Genomic DNA, 17,631 nt, shown 5'->3' on the forward strand with positions numbered 1-17,631 from the left:
CAAAAAGACTGGTACTGAACGGCTGTAATGAGGAAAAGAACTACAATTCCATGAAGCTTTGCAAATGATACAATCAATGTAAAATTACAGATTAATTTTACAGATTTTTCTGTAATTTAATAAATTACAGAATAAAAGCTATTGATCTAAAAATGGTAATTATATAAAGAAACAATATATTTTATAGCAAAATATGCATATTTATGCATACAAATATGGCAATCTCTGTAGTCCCATTTAGCCACTTGTTAGCAACTGCAATTTTCAAGACAAATAAAAGCTTTAAAAAAAAACACAAGAGGGTATTACTGATGTATTTCTATTTTTTAAAACGTGAAAATATCTTGTGTTTACCACAAACCTTATTTCAGGCATTTAACCAGAAACCCATTCAAAAACTCATTGACTTCGAAACGATAGAACCAGAAGTGCTAAAATGCTAACTCGCTTCCGGGTTTTGTCCAACAAAAATATAGCATCCCTGCAGTATTCTAAGTATACTTGGCTTGTAGTTGTGTTTACTCTTTTGATTGAGTAGCCTATTAAATCCATAGTTTTTACTGTCTTATAAACTAAAATTGATTGAAAATATTAATTTAGGCCTATAAATAAAATATATGTTCCTAATTCTGAGTATGTGAATTTTTGTGTAGTCCACTGGTAGTGTACATAGGAATTTACTTAAAAATTAATACCTAAATAGAAACGGTAGTATACTTAAAGTGCAAAAATAATATAGTAAACTATTCCCCGGTTTCACAGACAAGGCTTAAGCTAGTTCTAAAATGCATGTTTGAGCTGTTTTAACTGAACGTAACTTGCACTGACATATCTTAAAATGTGTCAGTGTTTTGTCTCAAGATGCACACCAGTAATGTTTTTTTTCTAGTGAACGTTTATAAAAGTACTTAAATGCCCTGTCTGTGAAATCAGGCCTATAAGTATGATGTTAAGTTCACTTAAGCCCTGGGTATACTTTTTTTTTTTTTTTTAGTGTATGTGTAGTGTAACGCACAGCCTTGCAAAGTATACTTCACTTGACTCATAACGTGTACAGACGTTCGATTCATGCACAGTTTTGAGCAATCTCTCGCCACGAGTTACAACCCATGTAAATAGATTTGTATTCTTTCGTGCTAAAGTCATACAAATGAGGGTACTTTCTAACCTCTTCTAACAATGTGTCATCTATATAGGCCTCCGTTGTCGCTGTAGCTTGCATGCGTTCTGGTCTGTTCTGTTTATGCAGGTTTTCTTTGACTACCTTGTAAATTGACGTCCCCAGGGCATGGTTGCCACCTTGTGGACAAACTAATTACTGCCAAAAAAATTAAATGTGAAAAATTAAATACGCAGTACAAAACTGTTACAAAAATCCTCTGTTGTGCGTACAGTACAGAAAAAAGTGAAGTATACTTTGGGCTTTAAAGAACTTACAAGTATACTTGCAGTATAAAACTACTAAACATATAATTTACTGTGAGTATACTTCAAAGTGTACTTTCATAAACTATAAAATGTGCTACAAGTATTTAACTAGTAAACCTATAAGTCAGTATACCTATAAGTTCACTTGTACTGTATTTGCAGTACAAAAAAAAAAGTAGTTGTAAAATAGTTGTGTGCTCAAAGTGTACTACTGTTACACGTAAAGTTTACTTGAAAGTATACTTCTATACTTTTTATTCCCAAGTAGTATTGAAATAGTACACTTACAAGTATGTTACTAGTACATTGATATTAGTATACTTACTACATAAAGTATACTTAAAAATATACTTGAACTTTATGTATACTTAATAAAATGAACTTATACTTATTTTTTTGGAAGGGATAGTTCCCCCAGAAATTTGTCATTTACACATAAAACTTCGCTCCAAACCCATTAGACTTTGGTTAATCTTTTGAAACACAAATTAAGGCCAGATAACCAAAACTTAACCTTTCATTTTGTATTTAAAGTCAGCAAAAAAAATTCTAATTTACCTACAAAAAGTGGGTAACTAATCTCATGACCCGCTCCATTTAAAAATAAAACCTATTTTATTACACTTTTATTTAGTGTGTCATATTAAAAATTTTTGTCATTATTTTCATTATGTGTTTTAATATAGAAAAAAGAAAAAAAAAACTGTTAAGGCAAAGTTAGAAAAAATGAGCTCAAGCAAGTCTTAATCAAAGTTACCATAGTGAACTGACTGTTCTCATCTCTCTATGTTTCTCTAGGGTCTACTCTGTGCCAGCAGAGCAAGGACAGAAAGCTGCTGTCTAACCATCAGGGCCTTTTCATTTCTTCTCTCCGCTGGATCCTTTCAGGGACGTGCTGCAAGCATGTGATTTCTCATCCAAATGTATCTATATCTATAGCGGATTCTATAACGTCAGTAGACGAGAATGTGTTGCTATCCTGAATTTTCTATGAATCGTTTTTAAATGCACAACGTATAGCGTTCATGCACACATGCCAAATGTTGCACTCACAGAGAAAGTCCTTGGACTGTGTAGCACAGCTCACTGGACCTTTTTCCCTCTCCACTTACAATATTTTCTTATTTAAATCAAGCTCAGAACTGTTATTAAAGTGTGTAATATTTTTCAATCTTTAAATACTTTCTCCAAAAAAGGAAGCCATTCATAGTTTTTTCCACACAGAAAAAAAAAGTATAAACAAACACTGTGGCTCTGTTTATTTGAACACCCTGACACAACAACAAAGGCTCAACCAATGGCGTGAGTTTGAGGCGGGACATTCTGTTAGACTAGCCAATGGTAGACAATCATTCTCCTCGTTTTCCCTTCCAATACTCCGATGTTAGCCGTCCCCAGTGTGCTAAAGTGACAAAATCAGGGCGGTTAAAGGGCTCTGTCTCTCTGGTTATTTGACAAACTAGAGAAAGAAGCAGAGAAAGAAAAGCCAGTGGAAAAGTGGCTCTGAACACCCACTTGTCAAGCGGCGAATTAATCAACTGCTTTAAATTATGTTGTTTTCTTTTTCCTTTATTTCATGGCGGACAACTCCTCTGAAGCACTGTAGATTGTAAATAGCTCTGGGATGCTGGGTAGCAGATTAATGGTTCATCCTGCTGGCTTTAATGGGGATGGAGACAATCCAATGGGTGGACGGAGTAAGGATACAGAAAAACACACGACAATCGTATAATGGGGTCCAAAAGTCTACTAGTGAAATGTAGCATTTTCCTTGTCATTACAATTATATTATCAGCATAAAAATATGAGTGAAAAGTTTCATTATAAATGAATTTAATTAGTGAACTAAAAAAGTGAAAGCTGAAATATATGTTCAGGTTTAAATTAGATTTTTGAATCTTCAGCATGGACTCTTTGGACCCCGCATCTACAGCATCATCGATTGAAACTAAGACACTATAGCGAGATATACTTTTATCTTCCTCGTTCTCTCTCTCACCATTCCTTTTTCTTCCATTTTTTAGATTAAAATGGAAATCAATCAAAGCCCTTTTAGTCTGAGTCTGAAGACTCAGAGTGTCTCGGCTCTTTATTCTGAATTTACACAAAGACGGCAAGCTAGCAAACACTTTAAGATGAGAAAGTTTTCTTGCGCTTTCTTACTCTCTTGTTAAATGATTAGTTCACCTAAAAATGTATGTATGACTTTCTTTCTTTCTTCTGCCGAACATAAAAGAAGATATTTGGAAGAACATTTGGCGTCCAAATAACATTGAACTCCATTGACTTTTATTTTATAGGCAAAAATACATTCTTTTTTTGTGTGTGTTCTACATAAGAAAGAAAGTGAGACAAGTTTGGAATTACATGAGGGTAGTAAATAATGACAAAACTTAAAAAATAATTGTCTGCCCACCCGGCTTGTATATAACAGCGGAGGGCTGCTAACCCAGATCTTGATTTAAAAATGTTTCTGTTTCTTTTCTAGCTGGATTTCATGTTTCTTGATTACCTGCTTTTTTTTGTGCTTGCTGGTTTTCTATTTAAATCTAAATCCAAATCCAATCTTGCGCGCATTAGATAGCTTGAGCTTGTTACTTTGACACATGTGGGTGTGTATAAAGGCATTAGTCTGTAATATTAATCAAGATTTGCAATATAGCTATTCTGGTAAATCATTCGCTAAAAGTGTCCTTAGACAATAGCATTTTAGAGAGCCGGAATTGGAAAAACAGACTAAATAAAATAAATTTAAAAAAAAAGGGCAAGAAAAAAACAACATTTCAGCTCCTTTGAGTTATATATATATACATATGTTTCACACACACATATATATATATATATATATATATATATTTTTTTTTTTTTTTTTTTAGAGATTTTTATATTAAAACCGTTGGGATTCATTAACTCCAACAACTTTCTTTTGGGCTCTTTGGGCAGGTTGCTTTGTTCCATGTGAAGGGACTTTATACTTATGTAAAAAAAAAAAAAAAAAAAAAAAAAAAAAAAAGATGTGTTCAATATTTACCCATTCAAGAAATTCCACAAATGAATCAGCAATGCAAGATAACCTTTAGCTCACACAGATTCACATTTCAATTCTGTTAGCAGTTTCTCTTAGTTGATGTAGCCTAAGAATGGAGTGGAAAATGCAGATGTAGATTTTCCTTCTGAAGGTGACTCTCAACAGCCTTTAAAGGGAAAATCATTAGAGATTGTATTGTATTTCCTTTCAACGGAGGCTGTTTACATCAGCGCTTATTTTCTTTTATGTTATGTAAGGTATTCTGTCAGCAAAAAGGTATACGTATGTCTTTCGAAGTACATTTGACCAGTTTTTATTTTTATTTTTATTTTATCATGTAGTAGTATACAACACTCCCAGTGCTTGACCTCTGGTAAACATTACTGTTATTCATGGACATTTGTGTGATTTCTACTGAAGTTTAAACGTTAATGCCTATTGCTGTATATATTTGATAAGACAACCTGTCATCTATTTGTTGTATAAGACTTTTATTTTAAATAAATATTATTGTTCTCAACTGTGCTGGTATGTATTTGATTTAGGTGGAAATGGCATAAATTTCCACCAGGTCTACTATTTGAAAGCTTATTCTAAAATGAAAATTTGATTATTTTATTTCAGCTTTATTTCAATTAACAGATTTTTTAATAGTTTTAGTACACAATAACTGCTTGTCATTCATTCATTATTTTGTTCATAAAAGTACATCTTGGACATTTCTTATAGATCTGCTTGCAATAGGGTGAAAACGCCCACTTGGGGTAAAACGCCCCCTACTGTTTTTCCCAAAATAACCACTAGATTGAGCCAAGATACTTTTTTTGTTGTTGTTATGAACTACGTTGACAAGAGTGATGTATAAATATTAACTGTGAAGCTTTCACTGGCGACGAGAGAAAACGGATTTCACCGTAATTCATCTAATTTTCAGCAGAACGAAAATAAGTGTTTTAAAGCCTGATGTTTTGCAAAACATCACAGTTATATATAATATGAGAATAGTAAGTCCTGTAGTTATGAAGTACATTTAATTTAAGGAAAACATATTAATGTTTTTAGAATGACAATTTATTTTTCAAACTGTCTGTGGGGTAAAACGCCCCAGCGTAAAACACCTCTTCTCACTATCATAATTATTGTAGTTACTCTGTCCTCAACATCAAATCCTTTGTTGTTCCATCAAATGTAATCTAACTAGGTGGTTGAATAAAAATATTTGGACTTTATATCTAAAAATTACCTCAAGTTAGCATCAGCTAGCTAGTTAGCTAGCATCAGCTAACAATTTTCAAATAATCTATTATACTTTTTTGTAATTCATAATTATTGGTTATGGTGAAGATTTCATTGCTGATTTAGTTTATTTTAGTTGTGGTGGTAATAGTAGTACTGCTTGTACTCTGATTTTGCTGGAAATGTATAAAGCAAAAATGCCCCCTTGATACAAATTTATTTCTTGCTAAAAATCTAATAACATGAAAACTCTGGATATTTTTCATACTTGGTTTATAATTTATGTAATTGTCACTAAAACTATGATAACTATTCTGTACATTTAACTTTTGTTTCATAGAAAAAAATTACAAAGTCCTTAAGGGGGGCGTTTTCCCCCACTCTACCCTATCTTTCTAATGACAGAATTTGCATGTTCAGCTATTGAACATTTACATAAACACCTTGCTCTGTTTTTTAGCGCTGATATACTAATGGTAAATGTCACAGAGAGATGGTTTTGATATTTTCATTTCCCCCTGATACCATCATATACACATTTTCCACTGTTGACAGCCCAACTGAGCTCATGCGAGATAAGTAATACGAAACTTATCACTTATTTGGCTGTATTTTTTCACAAGGACAAGATGTAGGTGATAAATTCAGACACATGAATCAGAGTCGAATGGTTTTTATTCTTTCCTCTTGGGAGAATTCATGATAAATGTGTCTGAAGGCCTCTTGAGGGCGCTTGTGAGCTACACAACGCTTCCCTCCAATTCCAAATGATTGACACACCTGAGGATGCACAAATTGAAATAATAATAATAAAACAGAAGTAAAGGCCTGTGTTGTACAAAGTTTGACGCTTAAACAGAGCCGTTTGGTGCAGGAGAGCAGAGGGATGAAGGGATTTTGTGTCTGAGACGCGTGATTACGTTGGGATCTGCCGAAGTCTCAGCCGTTGTGTTACCGCTGGCGTTTAGTGCCGCACGATAGCACACATCTTATTCCCCGGCGCTTCGGTGTGACAAACCCGGAGATCAGTTTGAAATAATGAACACGCTCACACACACAACCTCTCCATCTTGTCCTTATGATGTTGTTCTCACAAGGGGGAAATGTAAGTCTGTAACTGCTGTCGGAACAGGTCTGACTGGCTCCTTTGTGTTCTCCTGCTGTTCTTCTGTTTATTGCCGAGTCGCTGATCAATGCCGAGAAGAGTGTTAACTTCTGGTCACCTGGTATGAACTAGACACCCAGAGAGAGAGAGAGAAAAGAAAAAAGGTTAGAAAGAGGTCAGAAAGAAGGGGGGGGGGACAGAATGGCTATTTGTGTGCTTTATCAATTTTCTCAAGAAAAAAAAAAGTCATTTTGATAATTCATCAAGGCACCTTTTTTTCTATGTTGGAAACAGTAATAAAACAGATAAAAAACCAGTTTGTCAACATTAACATTATGCAAATGAGCAGCAGTACAAAATTAGAAAAATGATTCTTAGTCGATGTAGAATGATGTATTTTTTAATAAATTGTGATCAGATTTTCACCAGTGGGAATGCTATTAACAAATGAAAGATGCTTAATAAAGAAAATAAAGTGAACTAACCCTTAATAAAGTAAAGGGTGAACTAACCCTTTAATCAAGATGCTTTTATTAAAGGGTTAGTTCACCCAAAAATGAAAATTCTCATTAATTACTCACCCTCATGTCGTTCCACACCCGTAAGACCTTCGTTCATCTTTGGATCACAAATTAAGATATTTTTGATAAAATCTGATGGCTCAACCTTAATGTTATGAAGCGACGAGAATACTTTTGGTGCGCCAAAAAAAAACCCAAAATAACTTTATTCAACAATATCTAGTGATGGGCGATTTCAAAACACTGCTTCATGAAGCTTCGAAGCTTTACGAATCTTTTGTTTCAATTCAGTGGTTCGGAGAATGTATCAAACTGCCAAAGTCATGTGATTTCAGTAAATGAGGCTTCATTACATCATAAGTGTTTTGAAATTTCAATGGCTCAGCATTGGGGGACGTGACTTTGGCAGTTTGATACATGCTCTGAACCACTGATTCGAAACAAAAGATTCATAAAGCTTTTAAAGCTTCATGAAGCAGTGTTTTGAAATCACCCATCACTAGATATTGTTGAATAAAGTCGTTATTTTGTTTTTTTGGTGCACAAAAAGTATTCTCGTCACTTCATAACATTAAGGTTGAACCACTGTAGTCACATGAACTGTTTTTAATATATCTTTAGTTGCTGGGCATCTGAAAGTGTTAATTATCTTGCTGGCAATGGAGGCATCACTGAGCCATCGGATTTTATCAAAAATATTTTAATTTGTGTTCTGAAGATGAACAAAGGTCTTACAGGTGTGGAACGACATGAGGGTGAGTAATTAATGACAGAATTTTCTGTGATGTATATGTGAGTGAAACAGCTTCTCGGAAAAGAAAAAATGTAGGGCGGGACTTGATTTTGTCCATTGACTGGATAGAATTGGAATTGACTGGATAGTTGGATCGTTGTGGTTTGCTATTGGTCGATGTCATGAGTGACAGGTTATCCCACCCTTGCGCCATTAAACATATCATTAGAGAAGAGATGTTGATGCAAAAGGGAGGGGAAGCTGTTTTGATTAAAGATTACGAGGGCAGATTGATTAAAAAAAATAATTATGTGTACAGATATATAATTTATAGTAAACTGCAATATTTAAAAAAAAAAAAAAAAGAATGGTCAATTCTGATTTCATGGTGACTTTAAAATTGTGTGCAAAATGACTGCTTGCTTACAAAATTTAACCTTCCCTCCAAAGTCATATAATGTAACTTTATAGCCCATAGGGAATTAAATATTCCACTAAATATAACATAAATCAGCTGTTAAAGCCTTTAGCGGGTTTTCACATCAGCTCTGTGAGAGGTAAAGCCATGTCAACAACTGTTTTTTTTCCAGGTAAAGTGTTAACGTTTGTAACTATTTTGCAAAGAAAGAAAATTGCGCCTTTTTGCCTTAATAGCTAAAACCCTTTGAAGGCTCTTTTCAGAGAGAAGCATGTCATTATTCTTCTCTTATATTACTAAAATTATATACTGTTTTGTTGTCTCTCTTGCACAAGTCAATTCAGTTGACATTCTGCCCATGCAATTGCTGTGTATTTTCATTTTTAAATTTCCATTTTAAAATGGCACAGAGGGTGTATAATAAGCACATTAAAGTTAAACACTTTGCATTCATCATATGTGGCAAGATTGAAGTCATGTGCTTTGGAACAATCTGTATAAAAGCCCTAATGGCGTCTAAACACAATGAAGTCTGTAATGATTATAAAGACACATCATAAAGTTACAAAAGAGGTCAAACGTTATTAGGCACCCAATCATTGAATGCATTCAAGTAGCAAACAATGGCTATGTATGGAATAGCATACTAGCATACTACTTTTATTGTTGATACCGTATATAGCATGTATTCTATGCCCAGTATGCAAATGTTCTATATGCATAGGTAAATTGAACATTTGCCAAAATAATCAGTTTACAGGAGAGCATGGACTACTGTATCACATAATACACCCCATCTATTTCCAGTGTGCCAAAAGTGAAAACATCTTTACACAAAATCTAAATAGCAGAGCAAAATAACCACTCTTATTTAAGAGATGATGCCACTCGCCAAAATAATTATATATATATATATATATATATATATATATAAAAAAAATAATTAAAAGATAACACTTTAGAACAAGGTTTCTTTTCATTAGTTAAAGGTATGTATGTATATGTATATATATATATATATATATTAAAATTAAAACGTGTTTTTGTCTTACTCTAATTCACTATGGTAAGCCTATTATAAGTATTTATATTTTAAACCTGCCGGAATGGATTTCACAGGAAATTGCGTACTTATGAGCAGTAGGATAATTATGTGACCTCACCCATGCTGGCAAAATGAGTTGCAATGAACAAATTATCAAAAATGAGTTATTGTTATTCTCACATTCTCTATTTAAAAACCTTCAAAATGATGTATGATTTTTTTTGTAATCTGACAAAAAATGACTCAGCTACACCAGTTTGAAGTCAATAGAGTCAGCAAAGTCAATTTTGAGAAAAATAGAGTTAAAGTTTTCTGAAGGTTCCAAAACAAAATCACCTAGCAACCATACCTTAAAATCCTTGGTAATACCACCAAATTTGGCACAAACCAAGTCAAAACCCATATCGAAAGGAAAAATATATATATATTCAACTTTTTTTCCTTGATTCCACAATTGTTTGATTAACATTAAAGGCACAGTATGTTTTTTTCACCGCTAGGGGTCGCTAAACTCTTCAAAACAATAACAAAGGCGTAAATTAATGACGCAGTGAATGAGCTTGGAATCATGGAACTTGATGTTAAAGTTGGGGTACTCGAACTCGGAGCCCATGAACACACTTTGGATAATATTTTTTGTAAATAAAGTGGTAAATTAAGTTTTTTGCACAAACAAAGCACTAACGTCGCTTCATAAAATTGAGTTTCAACCACTGGAGTCACATGGATTACTTTAATGTTGACTTTACTACCTTTCTGGGGATTGAAAGTGGTAGTTGCATTGGATCTTAGATTTCATTTCAGTTCAGAAGATGATGAAGGTCTTACGGGTTTGGAACGACATGAGGGTGAGTAATTAATGACAGAAATTTCTTTTCTGGGTGAATTAACCCTTTAAGACATGTTTTGCCTTCTTGAGAATTACCTTGCAGATTCTGCAAGGTGTACAGTAGGTAAACTTATGACTGCAACTGTACATTGCAATCGTTTTGGTTAAAATATTAATTTAAGAGCTCAGTGTTGAGTTTACAATTGACCTTTCACCGGAGTTTGATTGACAGGCGAACTGACCAATCATAATGCAGATATCCTCCATTTTGTCTGACAAACAAACCAAACCAGTTAGTAGATTAACGTCAGTGGACTTGAACTTGAAATATGGTGTGCATTGACATCTTTTTGCAGTTCTGATGTTCATTCATGTTAAATTCGTACTGTAACTAGAAGAGATGATCAGTTCACATGGTGCTTGAACTGAGGTGCTACACATTAAACTGCCACAAAACAGTATTTATTGTTTGAATTTCTTAAAAATGACAAAATTTAAAAGCTAAGACTATTAAGGACTGTTAAGGACTCGGACTAGGGCTGGACGATTAATCGAAAAGTAATCGAAACCGAAATTCAGGACCTCTAACCGACGTAATTTTCCCATGTCGGTTATTTCGTTTTTTAAATCCTGTCAATACTTCCCCCTTAAAAACATACTACGATGTGTGTAGCCACGTGACTCCGCCCCGTCCAGTCAGTGGCATAAAAGCAGTGTTGCCAGACATGCGATAATTATCATATTTCTACGATAATTTTGACCTCTGTACGATGTCAAAAAGTTGTCGGTCTAGATAAATGACTGTATTCAAGTCACCTTTATGTATAGAGCGCTTTTTACAATGCAGATTGTACTTTACGGAGATAGAAGGAATGTAATTTTGCCTGTACAGCAGCTAAAATAGTGTGATTGTCTAGCTTAAGTAAGTTCAGTATTGATTCATTCCGTTGTATAAAATCATTAGTTAATAATTTAGTTAATTTACCTATACTAAAAACTCGTGTACGATAATTTTCTTCCAGATACGATAATTTTGAGCTTCTGTTACGATACTTGGACATGTCCAATCTGGCAACACTGCATAAAAGCAACACGGAGGTGAACGCCGGTTCAACACATAGTAATGGCGTGCGAGCGGTGAGCCTTGCGTCTTCACTAAACTTTGTCAGTTGTATTTGTTTTAAGGTTTACCAATTTGGACATTAAAGCGATTTTAGACGATTGGATGTATATTATTCCGAGCTACCGTGCTTGCGCAGCTGCATCGTGACACGAGCACTCATACAAACAGTAGCTGGGCAAAACGTGAAGATCGCGCGCACAGAGAGGAACGCAGAAACTCGTTGTCAGCGCTGTCCTGTGAAGTAGCTCAGAAACTCAAAACTTATAGCATGTATTTTTCTACTTTTGAAGGAACTATTTACAACCCACAGCTTCACAATTAATAAAGAGACGGTATGGCTAATTTACACACGCAATCGCTCTCATTACTGGTACTGTGCTAATTTATCTGATTTACAACGAGCAGAAATGTTACGAAACATAGATAAAATAACTGCTGAAAGTGAGCTGTTATGTCAGATCACTCTTTCAAAAGAAAAAATATCCCACCTTTAATAGTCAATCATATTTACAGTACATTAACCTTGAACTATGAGGGCCAAAAAAACAAAACAGAAACAAAATTATCGTTCATTAATCGTAATCGAGGCAAAATGTTCAATTAATCTAGGTTTTGATTTTAGGCCATAATCGTCCAGCCCTAACTCGGACTCAAGTCCGACTCGGCACCTTTTGGACTCGGACTTGGACTCGACTCGGACTCAACAAAGGTAGACTCGGACCCAACACTACTTGTCTTCATACTGACGGATCTAATAATGTTTATGGCAAAATAATGTTTATGGATGAGTGAATGCATGTTTTTTTTTTTTAACATGACTGTGGTATGAAGCAGGGCGTGGCCGAGAATCGCAGGCGCGATTGCTAATGAGAGACAGATGTCAGTGTTGCAGGCGAATCCTGGGGGATATAAAGGAATGAGGACATTTCATTCTACCGAACTACTCGCAAGTGCTGAAATACTACTCATACAGGTCAGTTTATTTGATGAATTCAAATTGTCAGGTAACGCAACGCTGTTTCACTTGGTCTAACATTTCACTGTCATACTAAACTGCATGTGTGTTGAAAGTTGCAATGTTATTCTATGTATTAGTTTGTTGGCTGTATGAGACTAACAGTAAGCTAGATCAACATTATAATATCATACTGATGATATTCTAACATTTCATCGTGTTGAGCTATTTGTCTACTAACATGCAAGAGCGGCGTCTCTGTCAAGTCAAAGTTTGTCGCAAAGCTCTCACTATCTCAGAAACGCTACGCTGATATTGATCCTTGTTTTATTTCTCCTTTTGTCCCAAAGTTTGCTGGCCATGGTCCATAATGTTTTAATGAAACAACAACAGCGTGCCGCTAGACGTTACGCAGCTGTCCGCGTCTGTTGCCATGGTTACTATGCAGTACAAGGGGAAACCAGGGATAACGCATATATTACGTCATTGACAGGCGACAAGTGATGAGGGACAGGCACTATTTAAAACTGTGAATTTCTCTGAATTTACAAATTCTTGGAAACATTTAGGATAATGTAAGTACACAGCTGAACGAAATATATAACACTGTGCAAGTGGTTTTTGGATATTTTAATATGAAAATCTTACATATTGTGCCTTTAATGAAACAGACAACCTAAGACCTACTGTACCACACGGATCTAATTCTAATATAATGTTACACATCAGATGTTTTTTCCCAGCAGTTAACCAAACGTTCACTTAAAACTTAACAGATAATGTTTGTATGAGTACTCGCCAAGATACTGTAATATATGTGTATATTGGGATCGCACGCTGTCTGAGGTGTCTTTGTGTGAGCACTTTGGATCTGTCAGTCAGCGTGAGTAAGATAATTTTGTTTACATCAGCATGAGTTTGAAAATCACATTTCATTGGTTCAGCCATCGAGAATTCACTATGAATATTCATAACATGGGAATGCTGCGTTTTACAAAGAGAGCAGACTGGAAGCGCCAGTCGTCGAGAAGCGAGCAGAGAAAAACGCCATTTTTCATGGACAAAGGAAAGGTACTCCTCTCAGAAAACATACAAATAAAGATACTTTTAGATGTTTAATTGCTATTTGGAGCATTGGGATCGCTAGATGAGGGCTTAATTAACTAATTTTTGTGAAAACCTCAAATTAGACCAAAATTGACATTTTTTTTTTTACTTGTTTTGCTTGTAGTGCATTCCAACTAATTTTGCCAGCACAGGTCACATATTCATCTGCACAGTCACACAGAGCTAAAGCACAACCAAAAAAAGTACTTCCGCAAAATGATTGCAGTTTTGTTTTTTAACTGCTAGAGGGCCAAAAGTTACATAGTGTAAATAAAAAAGTAATATAAAAATATTTATTAGTGTTTTACTAGTTATTATATATAAATACTGGTTTAAAATGTTATATACAATTATTAATTACTGAATATATCAAATTATGTTCAGTATATACTGTATGCCACCTACTATTTTAGCCTAATATTCAGAATGGCATACTGTTTATATAAAAATATATTTAAGCAGTCCAAAAGAATGAAAATATTACCCTTTGGGCAGTCCAATAATAATAAAAAAAATGAATCAAGAAAGGTATTAAAAATGGCTGCTTATACTATTTCCAGTTTATTCATCATGCATTGTGTGTATACATTATTCTCCACACTGTGCTCTGTTGTATACATAGTGAACATTTTGTCAAATAAGCATACTGCACAGTCTATACTATACTGAAGAAATAATATGTTTGGTAGTATGCCACTGACTTTAAAAATTACACAAACACACACACTCACACTAGAGAGATTTTGCTTACCTTGCTTTGCCAATTCGACACCGTGGGATTCGTTTAACTTTGCCACCTTTCAGACGGAGGACGAATAAAAAAAAAAAGGGAGGAAAGAGGTTTGAGGATTTTAAACGTGACTGTTCGAAGCAATCATGACTGAAACTTGAAGTTGGGTTAACTTACAACCAAGCACCAAAATTCCCATCACGAAAAGAACAGCAGCAATGGTCAACCCTACTTGACGCAGAGATCTGTAATCTGAAAAAATAAAAAAAATCATGTTATGCATAAATAAAAATGCAATGCGCACACACACACACACACACACACACAAAACAATCTGGTCTAACAGTCTAAAAACATATGTAAGTCACATAAATTTTAATTTCATGTTTGGGTGAGGATGTCACATACGACCTTAAATGTCTCTCTCTCAGCAGAAGAAGCAGCAAAAGTACGTTTTATAAAAAAATCTTAAACTTTATCACATTCAACAATGTAACATACATGAATTAACCCCCGTAGCAGATCTACACAGGTGGAGCTGGGGAAGGAGGAGGGTTCTGAAAGCGTGCTGCAGACTGCTAACAGCAAACAATGCCAAATATTTGAATGTTTGAGCAGCAAGCTCATTGGCCGCTGATGCAACAGCAACCAGTCAGCTGTGCTGTGAGATAATGATGCTACCAAAAGAGTTAAAGACCCATCATCCTGCACCGTCAGAGTTTCATGCCAGAACTAGGTGATAATAGTAATAATAATATAACTTTATAATAAAACGTTTTATGAGCTCTCTAAATTTTACTGTGAATCTCGCAAACATGATCACATCACACCAAGATCAAAGATTTTTTTTAAATTGTATTGCGGTAAAATTGCTTTTTTTTTTTTTTTAATTGCATTTTTATTAAGTAATTATTATAGTATGCCCTTTTCCTAAGGGACTGTTGTCTGGTAGCTGATTCCTGGTTTTACTATCCATGTGGGATCATTTAGTATACACAAAGCAGGCAACCCCCCCAGAAGTAACAGTGAACATCAACCAGCATAAAACACCCTTAACTGATGACTCTGGAACATATTCAGGCACTTATAAACTCAGTTCCCAGGGAATGAATGCAGAACAGAGGCATCTACGGGTCACGGCTAATGAGGCTATTTCTTGAACATCAGATGCCCTGTAGCTGCCCTAACAATAGGAAGTGATTGAAACAGCGACTGTCGCCAGGTCACAAGCTTTAAACTACAGCACTTGAGTTAGTAATAGTTCTCCCATGCTCGGCACCTCTGTGCTTCTTATAAACACAATACTTTCCACTGACAGGGAGATTGAGTTCCTCCGGTCTTTGTGTGCGGACGCACTGTCAGCGGCTTGTATGCCGCTGTACCAGAAAAAACTCCATGCAATTAACATCTGAACAGCACAGTTGTGACGTTAAAAATGAAACTGTCACATTTCTTGATTAGTCATTGTAATATGCCTACTTCCATACTATATAGCAGGCGAAAAACATTATGTGAGCTGAGTAGTATGTAGTGATGGGCTATTTTGAAACACTGCTTCATGAAGCTTCGAAACTTTTATGAAACTTTTGTTTCGAATCAGTGGTTCGCCGTGTGTTTCAAAACTGCCAAAGTCACGTGATTTCAGTAAACGAGGCTTTGTTGCATCATAACTGTTTCGAAATTTCAATGTTTCACCGCTGAGGAGTGATGATCTCTGAGAACCTATAAATCATGCGGATTCGCTGAGATCACTGCCCAGCGGCAAACCATTGAACAAGTGTCAATGGTTTTTACCTGATCTTTGATAAGTTTTATACATTTGTAGATGTTTTAATTAGACATTAGTATAATTAAAAGGCATAATAGTAGTTAATACTCTCTTATTGGTCTGTTTAGCTGAGCCATCCATGGAACAAAGAAAACTGAAAATTGATAAAAGAATACATATTATACAGACACTTGATATTTAATCTTATTAGATGATTAGTTAATTGCATTTGATAGATTTTACTTTCAATAAAACATTTGCAATGGGTTTGTAAAAGGCGTTTCCCTTTCGAATGGGAACTCTCATTGCGCCTGAAGACACTATGGGGAACGCCTCCAGCGAGACAGTGAAACCAAGTGTGTTGGCCCTCTGCGGGCTGCTGTGATGTGTTGTATTTTAGGATGAGTGTAGTTGGCCAACTCATATTCTAGAGAGTTGTTTTGTTTAGGCCTCCTCTCTCCTGAGCTCCAGCTAGACAGTGACATCAAATGTGTCAGACCTCTGTCGGCCGCTGTGGTGAGCTGTCTTTTAGCCTTGAGTGTGGTTTGGCCTCCTCTCAGTCTGAGAATTGTTCGGTTGATACCCCTGCTCTCTTGGGTCCTATCTAGACAGTGTCATTAAGTGTGTCGGCCCTCTGTGCGACGCTGTGGTGAGATGCCTTTAAGATTGAGTGTAGTTTGGCCTCATCTTGATCTTGATCTGATCCACCTTGAAAGACTGTCTTTTAGGTTGAGTGTGTTTGGCCTCCTCTCATTATAGAGAGTCGTTTTACTGAGGCCTCCACTCACTTGAGCTCCAGCTAGACAGTGACATCAAGTGTTTGGCCCCCTGTGAGGCTGTCTTGATAAACTGTTTCTAAGGTTGAGTAGGGCTGGCCTCTTCTCGCTTTTTGAGAGTTTGTTCTGCTGAGGCCGCACCTCACTTGAGCTCCAGCTAGACAGTGACATCAAGTTTTCGGCCCCCTATGAGGCCACCTTGGTAAACTCTCACTAGGGTTGAGAAGGGCTGGCCTCCACTCATTTTTTGGGAGTCATTATGCTGAGGCTGCCACTCACTTGAGCTCCAGTTAGACAGTGACATCAGGTGTTCGGCCCCCAGTGTGGCTGCCTTGGTAAACTGTCTTTTGAAGTTGAGCATGGTTGGGCTCCTGTCCAATAAGACAGTGAAATCAGGTGTTCGGGCCTCGGTTTGGCCCCCTTGATAAAAACAGTTTATGTTGGTTGGGTGGTTGGTTTTAGCTGGTTTGCCTCTTTTCACTATAGTCATTCTTCCGAGGTCACAGCTCACCTGGGCTCAAGTTAGACAGTAACATCAAGTATTCTGCCCTATGTAGGCCGCCATGATAATCTATCTTTGGATCTGAGTATGACTGGCCTCCTCTCGCTATAGAGAGTCTTTCTGCTGAGGCCTCTGCTCACCTGAGCTCCAGTTAGACAGTGCATCAGGTTTTGGCCCTCTGTGAGGCCGCCTTGGTAAACTGTCTCTAAAGTTGAGTAGGGCTGGCCACCTCTCGCTTTTGAGAGTCATTCTGCTGAGGCTTCCGCTCACCTGAGCTCTAGTTAGGCAGTGACATTAAGTGTTCGGCCCTCCGGGAGGCTGCCTTGA

At 36.0% G+C, this 17,631-nt stretch overlaps 2 protein-coding genes across 6 annotated transcripts in view; one reads left to right on the forward strand and one right to left on the reverse strand.

Annotated features, from left to right (window-relative positions):
• si:dkey-262k9.2 (uncharacterized) overlaps positions 1–4,976 on the forward strand; it is a 40,344-nt gene extending 35,368 nt beyond the window's left edge. For all 3 annotated transcript variants that reach the window (XR_007925161.1, XR_007925162.1, XM_051862626.1), the window contains one exon: positions 2,227–4,976. Coding sequence is in view for 1 of the 3 variants with exons in the window: in XM_051862626.1 (XP_051718586.1) it covers positions 2,227–2,272 (46 nt within the window). In the remaining 2 variants the exon portion in view is untranslated. The remainder of the gene's footprint in view (positions 1–2,226) is intronic.
• Positions 4,977–6,349: 1,373 nt separating this feature from the next.
• Positions 6,350–17,631, reverse strand: part of nphs1 (NPHS1 adhesion molecule, nephrin) — a 148,171-nt gene continuing 136,889 nt past the window's right edge. For all 3 annotated transcript variants that reach the window (XM_051862610.1, XM_051862609.1, XM_051862608.1), the window contains exons 39-41: positions 14,436–14,510; positions 14,280–14,325; positions 6,350–6,925 (exon numbers count right to left, since the gene is read on the reverse strand). The gene's annotated coding sequence lies outside the window, so the exon portion shown is untranslated. The remainder of the gene's footprint in view (positions 6,926–14,279; positions 14,326–14,435; positions 14,511–17,631) is intronic.

This window comes from Ctenopharyngodon idella, chromosome 15, assembly GCF_019924925.1.
Source record: "Ctenopharyngodon idella isolate HZGC_01 chromosome 15, HZGC01, whole genome shotgun sequence".
NCBI classification, from domain to species: Eukaryota; Metazoa; Chordata; class Actinopteri; order Cypriniformes; family Xenocyprididae; genus Ctenopharyngodon; species Ctenopharyngodon idella.